The 12,798-nt window shown below is 45.0% G+C and overlaps 2 protein-coding genes across 3 annotated transcripts in view; one reads left to right on the forward strand and one right to left on the reverse strand.

Moving 5' to 3' along the window:
• The window catches only part of RASSF5 (Ras association domain family member 5), a 358,578-nt gene that overhangs the window by 182,342 nt on the left and 163,438 nt on the right, over positions 1-12,798 (reverse strand). The gene's annotated exons all lie outside the window — the stretch shown is intronic.
• The window catches only part of EIF2D (eukaryotic translation initiation factor 2D), a 38,591-nt gene that overhangs the window by 16,158 nt on the left and 9,635 nt on the right, over positions 1-12,798 (forward strand). For both annotated transcript variants that reach the window (XM_060231284.1, XM_060231285.1), the window contains exons 5-9: positions 361-468; positions 2,729-3,027; positions 3,581-3,698; positions 4,342-4,387; positions 7,197-7,300. In XM_060231284.1, coding sequence (XP_060087267.1) covers positions 361-468; positions 2,729-3,027; positions 3,581-3,698; positions 4,342-4,387; positions 7,197-7,300 — 675 coding nt within the window. The remainder of the gene's footprint in view (positions 1-360; positions 469-2,728; positions 3,028-3,580; positions 3,699-4,341; positions 4,388-7,196; positions 7,301-12,798) is intronic.

Raw genomic sequence — 12,798 nt, forward strand, 5'->3', positions numbered from 1 at the left:
GATATTGTGAAACAGCCTTCAAAGGATGTTTGACGATCTATGTCACTTCAGTGTTTTTTAGAACAAATTAAAGGCTGCATTTTAAAAAAGAATCTAGGCTCCTAGAGTTAGTGATTTTTAACACTCTGGATTTGAAGGGCAACTGCTTAGACTTCTTAAAATTTGTCATTGTGTACTATGGCAAGATCTGTTCTTTCTATGGGTTTATTCTTAACAAGTTAGGGTTGCACTAGCAGGGCTGGGTCATTAGGAACCAACGGAGATTCTAGGCTGGGAGCTGCTAATATATAACTTGTTTTAGATGGCGTAAGCATTTTTGCTGTTTACATTAAACTTGTATATGTGTGTATTTTCCTTCAGAGCCCCAGTGGCTATTGGAACAGCTACCATGTCTACTATGGAGATGCTGGCTGCTGGGATGAAAGGGAAGGGCTTAACTGTGCTGCATACTTACATGGATCAATTATGGTGGGTACATTAATCAATTATAGTGAGAGCCAGTTTGGTGCAGTAATTAAATGCATGAACTCTAATCTGAGAGAACCAGGTTTGATTCCCCACTTCTCCACGTGCAGCTGCTAATGTGACTTTGGGTCAGCTACAAGTTCTCAGTGGAGCTGTTCTCTCAAGAGCAGTTCTCTCAGAGCTCTCTCAGCCCCACCTACCCCACAGGGTGTCTGTTGAGGGGAGAGAAAGGGAAAGGAAATTGTAAATTGCTCTGGGACTCCAAGTGAAGGGTAGGGTACAAATCCAATCCAGTCTCCTCCTCCTCCTCCTCTTGCCATACCAGATAGTTTACAAAATGTGAGTAAAGCTTATATGGACCTTGGACCAAATGTGAAAATGGTTTCTTGAATCAAGTGCTTAGATTGGAGAAGGATTAGCCCTGAACAGTGCACAGAGAGGAAACAAGTAGCATTGAATAGTATCAGAGCTGTCAACTGACCAAGGGTCTAAGGTCTTCTGGGTGACTAGCAGAAGTCTTTCCCAGCAATTTTAGATAATCATGGGTGCATGATTTTGAAGAACACTTAAGAACAGCACCGATCTAGACAACAGTGTGGACCACAGGAAATTCTGTATCCACCATTGTGTTTGAGATTCTGTTCAGAAGCCACAATGGGCATCTTGCAGGTGCCTGATGTTCTAGGCTCAGCTTTGTTAAATGCCAGACACCAAAGTCCAAATGTGTGTGGTGAGAAGCTTCATTCAGAAGTTCCTTATACCACCAGTCTCCAGTTTAGCCCATGTGCCCTTCTTCCTTTCTACCTGTGTCCAAGATTCATGTTAGATTAGGACATGCATGTGTGCTTCTGTTTCCAGAAATAGTTTTCCCTTTAAATGAATCCATATTTTATACTATTTGATGTAAAGCAGCATATACTGCTCTAGAGTTGTGGGATTATGATTTCCTTAAATTATACTCTAATTCCAAGCCAAAGTGTGGATTTTGTTTGAATTATGCAAACAAGACCTGACTTCACTTATGGCAGTCTTCTGCCTCTTGGCAAATTATTAACATTAAATAAATGTGTCAGATTATGTGGTGTATGTCCCTTTAAGAGGGTTAGATATAAGTCAGGATAGGAAGTAGGGAATGAACCTTGCAGTTGTAGGCCGTGATTTTATGTTGTGTGTGTTGACTGACTTGGAGATAATAAAACGAACTTGAAGACTGACATGGAGGCTTTATTTAAGAGACATAACAAATTGGCAATGAAGGGGTTTTTTGCCTCTGAATCTACCGGTACCTTTTTTGCAAAACCCAGTTGAGCCTCCAGTTACTTTCACCTCATGGATCCGCATGTTTGACAATTACTTGCTTGCAATTAGTGACACTGCAGTGTCTGAAGAATGTAAGCTTGCATTGCTTATCCACTCCCTAGGAGTAGAAGGACAGCATATTTTTATACACTCCCTCTTGAGATGGTAATGGTTGTGATACTAGTGTCTCTTGAGGTGTGTCTAAGAGTTCCAGCTGATCCCTTGAATTAGTCCACTCACAAACAGGCCCAGCCTCATTTTGAATCCCTGGTAACAAAGGAGAGTCATCTAATTCAAAACTCCTTCCACTAGAATGTGCAGATACCAAATGAGACGCATTCCATACTCGCCCATCTGCTAATTTATAGGTATATGGTTCTCTCCTCTCAATAACCTTGAGGGGTGGGGTGAACCGACATTCCCCCTTTTGTAAGATTCCCGGTCCCCCGAGGACATTTGGGCACCATTTTTGGCGGCTGTCAATAATTTACAGGGTCCGGGATGTGAATTTGAACATAGTTCCCTCTAGGCTGTGGGGGCCAAGGTGGTCCAGAGAGCTATATCAAGTACTAGGCATACAATAGGCAGAGATAGATAAGTATGGGCAACAAGGGTGACGGGTCACAGGGTGCTGGATGAGTGGATAATTGTGAACTACGTAATTTTTTGTTTGTTTAATTGTTAAATATTTATTATTACTATGGATCTGTTACATATACTAATTTCAATAAATGATGAATATATAAAGTTAAAAAAAAAAAAAAAAAAGATTCCCGGTCTCCTTACTCTAACAAAAGAGCCACACTCAAATTTAACATCCTTAGGGTTTTTTCCACAGCTCTTTTTTAACCAACTCTGCCCTGTCTTTTTTCTACATCTTGTCTCTTCTCTTTTGCTAAAATGGGAATTTGAATTGAGATTTACTATGCTTACTTAATTTTTTTATTATACGTATTTGTAAAAGGAGTTTTGGTGACAAGACATGTCTACCCACAATCATCCTTTTGGATGAAGGACCTGGCACTGAGCATGCTGAAAAGGAGGAACAGGATGATAAAAGAGAGGAAGGGAAAGTGTCTGAAAACATCCTCACTACTGACCCATCCCTGGCGGCAGACACTGGGAATGTGAACCTCAGTGAAACTATTGAGAGTGCTGAAGTGGGAGAAAATGAGGAACCTAGTGAGAATGGAGCTGCTGAGACTATTGAAGAAGGCAACTTGGATGTTCCCCAGGACCTGGAAGATAGCAGGAGTCCACAAGGTATCACTTTTGGGATGTGCTCAGGGGTTGTGGTCTGTAGGAATTCTGGTAATAATCCTTGTGCTGAAAAGAGCAATTGCTTGTTTATGTGACTAGAGAGGTATGTACAGCTCACCAGTTTTGGGGCACTTCTCATGTTGCAGGTTAATGTGAATATTGTGTGCATCTATGGTCTGTCCATCACCTGGTGATGAAATATATGTATTTTTGGTCATGGGTACAATGGAGTTAAAACCCCTGCTCTGGGTGCCTGAACCTTAATTGATTATATTACAAATGGTACAAACAGGGCATCACAACCACTTATCCCAAGCACCAACTTTCCTAACACAGTGTAAGCAATGCTGTGCAAAATGACATACTGAATTGTCTGTTATGAATTTACAACATACAAAGTACAATCCAGGCTGGTGGAAAGAAGCTGTGCTTGAAGTGGCTATATGAATTTGCCTGGTGTATAACAATTTTTACATACTTCATAAAAACAGAACATCCCTGAGAAAGACATGCACTACAAAATGTTTAAAGCCATATGCATGCCTCTTTATTACAGAACAAATGGATGCATTGCTTCATCAGTGCTTCTTTCATGCCTTAAAATATAAAGTAAAGAAGTCGGAGCTCCCTCTGCTGACCAGTACCTTTCTGCGGAATTACATGTTCTCATGCTGGTACGTGACCTCTTATGTGGATGGGGTGAGAAGTTTACAGAAAAATCACTTTCTACTTGAAACTCCTGCTCTATCTGACAATATAATGTTGTGCAAATAAGTTGTGCATTTAAACCAAGCCTCTGAATACTGGAAAATTTGTATGCAATTTAGGCGGTATTGAATTTTAAAAGATACCTGTTTAGTATGAAATTGCTACAGATAAGAAAAATTCCCTTTTGCTACCAGCTGTATGATCAGTGTTTGGTTTCCTTTAGGTTCAGGATTATGACATAAAATATAATTGAAGCTGATTTATATTGAGCCCAGATAACTGGGCCAGTTGCTCTGTTTGTTTTAGCTCATCTGGCAGTAGCTATCTGGAGTTCCCCTGCCCTGCTGCCCAAGATTGTTTTAGTCAGTAATAACAGGAGTTGAACTTAATGGCTTGTCTTTAATCTCCTTTGTCATTAAAAATGCAGTAGAAATGGGCTGGCATGAATTTTAATCCAAAACTGTGTGAAGGAACTATTTTAGTAGGCGAAATCGGTACGTGTATGTGGAGGGTCTGTTTAAATAGTGGTCAAAACCCAAAGGTTACATAGGTTTGATCCCTGCATTTCATTCATGCAATTTGTTTTTCTTCTTTAAAATCTACCAATAGCCCTAAAGGTCAACAAATAGACATAAAGAAGTCCAGCTACAAGAAGGTGAGAGCATGTGTTTGTTTTTTCCTGTTGAAGAGTGAGGGGTAGACATTAATGATTAAATTTTGATGAATGTGGTAAGTGGTGGTCTTACTCCTTCTCTCATATCTCACACCCCAAATGTCCAGCTTTAAGCAAAGAGGAAACTCACTCTCTCTCTTCCATCTATCTTTGAATACCAGATTTGAATAACTGCACACCTGGAAAATCAGAATGTTTTTTAAAAAGACATTAATTTCTTTGCTTTCAGAGGAGTAGCCATGTTGATCTGCAGTAGAACATCTGATTTGAATGTAGTACCACCTTATAGACCAAGATTTTTGGGGATATTAGCTTTTGAGAGTCAAAGCTTCCTTTGTCAGCTGACAAAGAGAGCTTTGACTCTTGAAAGCTTATAACCCCAAAATCTTGTTGGTCTCTTAAGGTGCTACTGGACTCAAATCTATCATTTCTTTGAGGGCTATGGAGTTTTGATACAGATTTATTAAAGTGCAAGTCTTCTGACTCTGCAGCTCTGTGAGATGCTGTGTGCGCATATTTCCATGGGTGGAGTTCAGCAGAGCTGGTGTTTGCAGTGTAGGTTAGTGTCTGTCAGGCCCATAGCCAGAAAATTTTAGATGGGGGGGCCAAGGGGATAAAAATTTAGGTGGGGGGCCCAGGGGATAAAATTTATATGCGGGGGCCGTGGGGTGAGTGAGGAAAGCAGTGGGTGGGTGAGGAAAGCAGTGGGCAGGTGAGAAAGGCAGGCGAGGAAGGTGGTGGGCGAGGAAGGTGGCGGGCAGGCGAGGAAGGTGGTGGTTGGGCGAGGAAGGCAGCGGGTGAGTGAGGAAGGCGGCGGGTGAACAGTGGAGGGGCCAGAAAGGTAAAGTAGAATGAAGATTTGTGGGGCCAGCCCCCCCCCCCTGTAGTTACGGGCCTGATGTCTGGTGTTTCAGGCCAAACTGCTTTGTTGGTTCACTGCCATTTGGAGGTGCTTTTGATTCCATGCCCTTCATAAAGGCTGTGGATCACTAGTTGGAAGAGAATATCAACTGTGCATGTATGTCCATTGCATGTGTATTTCAGTGTGAGTACACAAGTTGGAAAAAAGTTCAAATTATTTTTGTTGGTGGAAAGTGCTTGGTTTTTATAGCTAGATTCATGAAACATGTAGGAGAGCCAGTTTGGTGTAGTGGTTAAGTGTGCGGACTCTTATCTGGGAGAACCGGGTTTGATTCCCCACTCCTCCACTTGCACCTGCTAGCATGGCCTTGGGTCAGCCATAGCTCTGGCAGAGGTTGTCCTTGAAAGGGCAGCTGCTGTGAGAGCCCTCTCCAGCCCCACCCACCTCACAGGGTGTCTGTTGTGGGGGAGGAAGGTAAAGGAGATTGTGAGCCGCTCTGAGACTCTTCGGAGTGGAGGGCGGGATATAAATCCAATATCTTCTTCTTCTTCTTCTTCTAAGTGCAGTCTTAGCTTTTCTGTAATCCTACAGCACGATGCTTTGTAGAGTTATTTCAGTCAAAACCATTTGCTTTCACTGGATTTAGACTAGAGTTCCTTAGCATCAATTTGCACTGCCAGGGTCTTTACAACAGGGTGGCCAAACTTGCTTAATGTAAGAGCCACATAAAATAAATGTCAAATGTTTGAGAGCCACAAGACATGAATGTCAGATGTAGGTAGGAAGGAAGGAAGGAAAATAGATGGGAGGAGGGAGAGGTGAAAATAAAGCAACTTTAAATTCATTCTCCAAGCTGCTGGCTGACTTGGCTTGGAGAAGTGATTGAAAGAGCCACATATGACCCCTAAGCCACAGTTCGGCCTCCTCTGCTTTAAAACATATACATGGATTGAGGACCACTTTTAAAGATTCTGTCTTTTAGTCCTTAGATTTACAAAGATAAATGTATAGTATTGTTTTATATTATTCAAGTTAATACGTTCCTGAAATGAATTTTAGAAATATTACACCGTGATAAACATGTAAACAAAACTTTGTTTTAAAAATTACACTACTGGTAACACTTTATATTGCAGTTTTTATTTGGTCATTATGATTCCTAGATATTAACAGTCTCCATTCATCAAGCAGCAAAGGTTCTGTCTAGATTGTTCCTTCCCATTAATATTGGTAAAAGGTCAGCCTATTTGTTAACATGCCTTGCCAAACTCTGCATAGCCATTTCTCTATGGTGGATTACACAGTCTTTTTCCATTGTTATAAATATGTGGTTATCAATTAATCAAAAGGGCATTATATATTTTAAGACATAGGACCTCAAATAACCCAAAAGAATTGCTAAAAGGTTTAATGGTGTATTGAACCCTATAATGTCTTTGATCTTTCTAATAAGGGAGCTTCAATAGAAATGCACTCTGAAACAAGTACACCATACCACATTATATCTCCAAATTACTGTTTTCAGCAGACTTCAGTAGGCATTTGTGAGTTGCTCTCTGATGATTTGATGGCACCAATCCACCTGGTAGTATTAGCTCCAGTGTTCCCCATGCAGGTATAAAACATGAGGCTTTGCATACTATGGTGCTTTGGTGCTACTGCTGAACTTTGAACCAGAAGTTATAAATGAAGGGCCTGCACAAGTTAATTATGCACAAATTGAAAGAAGAACCTGTGTGGGTGTACTGCAGTTGTACCTGTATGGCATGGATTAGAGCCTGTTTTCTGTTCCCCCTCCCCCTTACACTTCTGGTTGGTGATAGAGGCTGTAAGTAAACTAGCTCTCCTTTTGGACTATGATTTGAAGATTGTATCTAGTCATTTTGGTGTGAGATCTAGCATGAGATTCTGACTTTCTTTTTTTTTTAGTTCTCCAAGTTCCTACAGTCAATTCAGCTACAGAAGATCCTTCAGGTGAAGGAACTGAGTAAGGGAGTGGAGAGCATTGTGGATGTGGATTGGAGACATGACAGGTAAGAGAATGAATCTTGTACAGGCATTGGGAGCTCAAGAGAGGTGTTCTACACATGCAATTTTCACGATGGAGAAGAGGTTAAAGTCTGTTTGTGTCTATGTTAGGACTGTCAGCTGAGAAATGAGCTAAACTGTGATCAACAGTAGAGTAACTACTTAACTGGTAACAAAGTAGTTACCATAGTAAACAGTTCTTCACTTATGTAGCAGAACCAGTGAGAGGAATGCAAATCAGACCTCTTAATAATTGCATGCCAGGGACAAGTTTAAACTTTTGCCATCACTTTGCTACTACAGGAGGGCAGGTCATACCTCTGCAACCTCTCTTCTATTTGATCTTGAAAGGCACAAAATACCCTTTCAAGAGCAGGCATTGGCAATCGCTAGCCACTTTGGTTCACACAACACATTAAGTGGCACAGAAATTACACAATAGGATCCTGCTTAAAATACGCTATATGCAGCAGTATAGGCCACAGGTCCCAAGTAAGTTTGGGGACCATTTTGTACAGTGGAACCCTATTGCCTGTTGTCCTGCCCAGCCCGGGCGAGGACTACGCAAGGGGGACCCCCCGGCGCCTGCCAGCCACTCCCGGCCCCCGCCGCCGCCCCGAGAGCCTCCCACACCTTCCCAAGCCCCCGCGGCGGCCCCACCCCTCACCTGGGCTGACGGAGTGCCAACAGCTGCCCGAACGGCGCCTCTCAGCCACCGCGCCCATCTCCGGGTCTGAGGAGCCTGGCCAGAGCGAGACGTCAGGGAGCAGGAGGGAGAAGCTGAGCCCAGCACTGGGCAGAGAGGAGGAGAGCCGCCTGACCCGTGGTGGTGAGAGACGCCACACCCCAGCACGCTGCAGAAGTCCGAGACGCCCGAGGCACGCCCAGGCAGCCCAGCCCCGGCTCGCCTCTCCCGGGCGTCTGGGGCTTTGAAGGGGGGAGGAGCCAGAGAGGGGCAGAACCCAGGAGGGGGGAGGACTGAGACGGGGGGATAAAGGGAGGGAAGGAGGAGGTCGGGGAAGAAGCTGGCCGGTGCTTATTGAGGCTGCCTCGCGAGAGAGAGGGACAGGAGCCGCAGCACAGCCAAGAGGGGAACGGGGGCCTGCGGTGAAGTAACCTGGCTCCCACCCCTGTTTCTGAGACCTCCGGGAAACGCCCCAGAGTGCCCGGGAGGGGCAACGGCGGCGCCGGGAGACCGGGAGAGGTACCCAGAGCGTGACACCTGTGCAGAAAAGCTCTCTTGAATAGAATCATAGAGTTGGAAGGGACCTCTAGGGTCATCTAGTCAAACCCCCTGCACAATGCAGGAAACTCACAAATACCTCCCCCTAAATTCACAGGATCTTCATTGCTGTCAGATGGTCATCTAGCCTCTGTTTAAAAATCTCCAAGGAAGGAGAGCCAACCACCTCCTGAGGAAGCCTAGTTCAGTTCTGTATAGTTTGCGGAATGCCAGAACAGCAGGAGCTTTCCTGACCTCAGGCAAAACTGTTCCACAAGGCAGGAGCCATAGTGAAGGAAACACAGACAGTTGTTGATTTTGTCCATTTGCAAACTGGCACCTGCAGAAGCCCCTGTTGGCATGAGGGAAGTTGTCATGGTGGCGCATAGGGGGAGTGGCTATCACGCAAATAGGAGGGGCCAAGACTATGAAGGACTTTAGCTAATACCTTAAACTGACCTCAGTACCAAATGGAGAGCCAAGGAAGCGTCTGCAGAATGGGAGTAATATGCATGCAAGCTCCCTCAAAAGTTGAATTGAACCATTAAGAAAAATGTAAGATATTGGATTTAACTCCCCTTAGTGGCTCTCTAGAATAAAAAGGCTAGGAGGCAGAAGGCCAGAGAGGCTTCGTAGGACAGAATATTTCAAAACCTGGGGGCCATTGTCAAAAAAGCTCTGTCCTTATATGATTCATCTCACCTCATTTTGTGCAGGCATGTGAAACAAGGGTGCATCAATATGAAATTGTGAGCAGGTTCATATGGGTTAAGGGAGTACCTTGAATAACATTTAAAACCCTAAGTAGTCTTGACCCAGGCAGACAGTATTTTGCAGTGAGCTTGAAGGCAATTTGGTACCAACATAATTGATGTAGCATTAAGGAAGGATGATCTTGACAACAAGCCCAGGTAGAATTTAGGGTGCCATATTCTGTAGCATAATGAAGTTTCCAAGTTGTTTTCAAATGAAGCCCTATATTGAGTGTACTATAGGAATCTAATCTGAATGATAAGACGTGTATAATCATGGCCAAGTCTGCTGTCTCCAGGAATGGCTGCAGCTGGTATACCAGTCTAAGAAGCATGAAGGCACTCCTGGACATTTCCACCATCACTTTACTTGAGCTGCTGGTGGGGTTTGACAGGCAGCCATGAGGCATTGGGCAAGCAGCAGTCAAAAGCCTTACTCTACCCATCAGTGGTCGTCATATCTCAAGGTTTTATCTCTGCTCATATCACTGGTTTTAACAGCTGCATCAGAATTCTGAATGCCATCATCCCAAATGGCTATGACAAACTAAGTGAAATATATGTCACTGTCAAAGTGTCTCCCTGTTACCATGAATCTGTGCTATAAATAGTAACTAAGCAGTATCCCTGGCCTGTATTTAATGGTACTATATTACGCTACCCCATTATGCTGTATTTTATTGCCTGATTTAGAACCCAACTTCACTGGAAAAAATACACAGTCATGAGCATTTTAAACAAATTCCCATAAGATCTAAAGTCTTTAGGGCCAGTGTTGTTTGGTAGTGATAGGTAGGTTGGTTGCTTTTCATTGTTTGACTTGTATGCAACAGTGCTGCTGTTACACTGTTCCCCTTCTGTTTCTCACCTGCTGCTGTGGAGACTTTCCTTTGCTGTGGTGCTCATTAGCACTCCTGCTTCTTGAAAAGCATCAATAGTATATACATGGAAGCAGGGCTTTTTTTGTAGAAAAAGCCTAGCAGGAACTCGTTTGGATATTAGGCCACACCCCTTGGCATCACACAGGGGGGTTTTGGTAGAAAAAGCCCAGCAGGAACTCATCTGCATATCAGGCCATACCTCCTGGCATCATGCCAGCCAGAACAGCATTCCTGCTCAGAAAAAGCCCTGCATGGAAGTACTATTGATAGAAGAAACCAGTGCCTCAGCAGAGAAAAGCCTCTGCAGCAGCCAGCAAGAAGCACAGTGGGAACAATGCCATAGGATCCAAGCCCAGCACAGTCACAAACATTAGAATCATGAGTTCAAAACCTCCACTCAGCCATGGACTGTGTTGGCAGCTAGGACCAGTGTGTAATCTCAGGCATTTAGAAATGCTGAAGGTCAGTGCAGCAGTCCATGATTGTAAAGCCACTGTGTTGCTGACATCCAGTTAAACTTGGAGCTGATTTAGCCCAGCTCTTGAAGTGCTCCCCCCATGGTTTTAAGGCATGCATAGTACTGGCAGGAAACATGTTGATATTAAACTCAGTAGCCTTAATCAAAATCAGAGAAATGCAGTGGTGACAAGAAACAGTGAATAAGATGTAGATGTTTGGTGGTGCTGATGAGGCTTACAAAGCCCTCTGTGCTACATTCCTTACCATCCACATCTACAAACGTAAAGCTTCCTGTCTCAGCAAGTAAGTCAGAACTGGTATGCTTACCGGTCTTCTCTGGCTACTGCTGCCCATGCTCGCTTTGCTGCCCATGCTCGTTTTGCAAGTCTTCCGACCACTTTGGCTAAAAGAGGTGAAGAATTGGTGTTGATGGGGATGCACTGTAGCCCCTCGTCTCCTTTTTCCTCCTCAGGGATCCTCTCTGGGGTTGGTTCCTGGCAGCTGTGCTGCATATCTTCTGTGGCGTTCCCACTGGGGTGTTCTTCACTTTCTCCTCCCCCACATTCTGTGATGTCACATATGCATAATGTTGCGAGGTCAGAATTTGATAGAGGCTTCTGCAGGGTCTCCTTTGTGCTTGTTTGTGTAGATATATATGATGTCAGGGAATCCTAGAGCCATCAACCAGAACACCCAGTGCCTTGCATTATATTGGTCACAATGACTACTTGTGATGTCAAGGAAGCTTTGGATAAGGAAGCTTATTCTTCAGAATCTGGTCTTCACAGTACATTGCCTCTGAACATGGATGGTCTATTATGCTGTCTTCCATGAATTTGCCTAATCTTGATAATCAAGCTAGACCTGATGTGAAAAAACAGTAGTTAGACACACTCTTCTGCCTATTTCACTCTCTAAATCACACCCTTTTTTGAAGTCTCAGTTGATTCTGCAGAGAATAGGAGAGGGTGGTCCCATTTTTTTCCACCCACTTTGCTTTCATTTGTCTCTTGGCAGAGGACAGAGGTGAGTGCTGCCAAGTGAGGTCTCTAAAGATTTCATTTTAGCTACCTTTTGAGATGCTGAAGTGGCAGTGTAGTTTTTAGGAAAGTCACAGGGACAGAATTTTTGGCAATTCATTCAGTAGGTGGAAATAACCTTACTTACTCTGCACCTTTCCCCCCTGTTATACTTGGGATTTGTTCAAGTAATGGCCATCCTGGTTTAGAGGGAAGCCCTGTGATGATTTGAGGAAGTCAACCACATGCACTGCAAAGCCTGTGCTGGTCCTGATCAGCCAAGTGGACTGGCAGAGACCAAATGCGGGTTGAGCCATCCTGCAGAGCTTCCAGTTCCCAAAATGAAAATCCTCTGAATAAGCTCTGAACTGTTGGTCCATTTTTTGTCTCTTCTTGGTTATTATTAAAGTACACATGGCAAACTTATAGGAAAATGTGTGCTTATGAAACCACACAGACTACCGTATTTTTCGGTCCATAAGGCGCTCCGGACCATAGGACACACCTTCCTCCTGGGGGGCGATCCACTGTCTCTGCCTCTGATCCCGGTGCTTCCCCCGCGGCTGCCTGCCTGCCTGGCTCCAGCTCTGCTTCCAGCAAGCGCTGGGATCACTCCATGCTGCCCCCACCGCAAACCCAGCGCTTTGCGAGCGCCGGCTGCGGAGGGGGCAGCGTGCCTCCTCCATGCCTGTCTGCCTGGCTCCAGCTCTGACGCTTACAGCAAGCGCCAGGATCGCTCCCTCCACCCTCCGATCCTGGCGCTTGCTGTAAGCATCAGAGCTGGAGCCAGGCAGACAGGCACGGAGGAAGCATGCCGCCTCCTCCACAGCCGGCGCTCGCAAAGCGCTGGGTTTGCAGAGGGGGCGGGTGCTTCCTCTGCCTGTCTGCCTGGCTCCAGCTCTGATGCTTACAGCAAGCGCCGGGATCGGACGGCGCAATCCTGGCGCTTGCTGTAAGCGTCAGAGCTGGAGCCAGGCAGACAGGCACGGAGGAAGCACGCTGGCCCCTCCGCAGCCAGCGCTCGCGAAGCACTGGGTTTGCGGTGGGGGCAGCGTGGAGCGATCCCAGCGCTTGCTGGAAGCAGAGCTGGAGCCAGGCAGGCAGGTTCGGGGGAAGCACCGGGATCGGAGTTGGAGGCAGCGGATTGCCCCCCCCCCCCCGGAGGAAGGT

The sequence above is a fragment of the Heteronotia binoei genome, chromosome 2, assembly GCF_032191835.1.
Source record: "Heteronotia binoei isolate CCM8104 ecotype False Entrance Well chromosome 2, APGP_CSIRO_Hbin_v1, whole genome shotgun sequence".
Classification (NCBI taxonomy): Eukaryota; Metazoa; Chordata; class Lepidosauria; order Squamata; family Gekkonidae; genus Heteronotia; species Heteronotia binoei.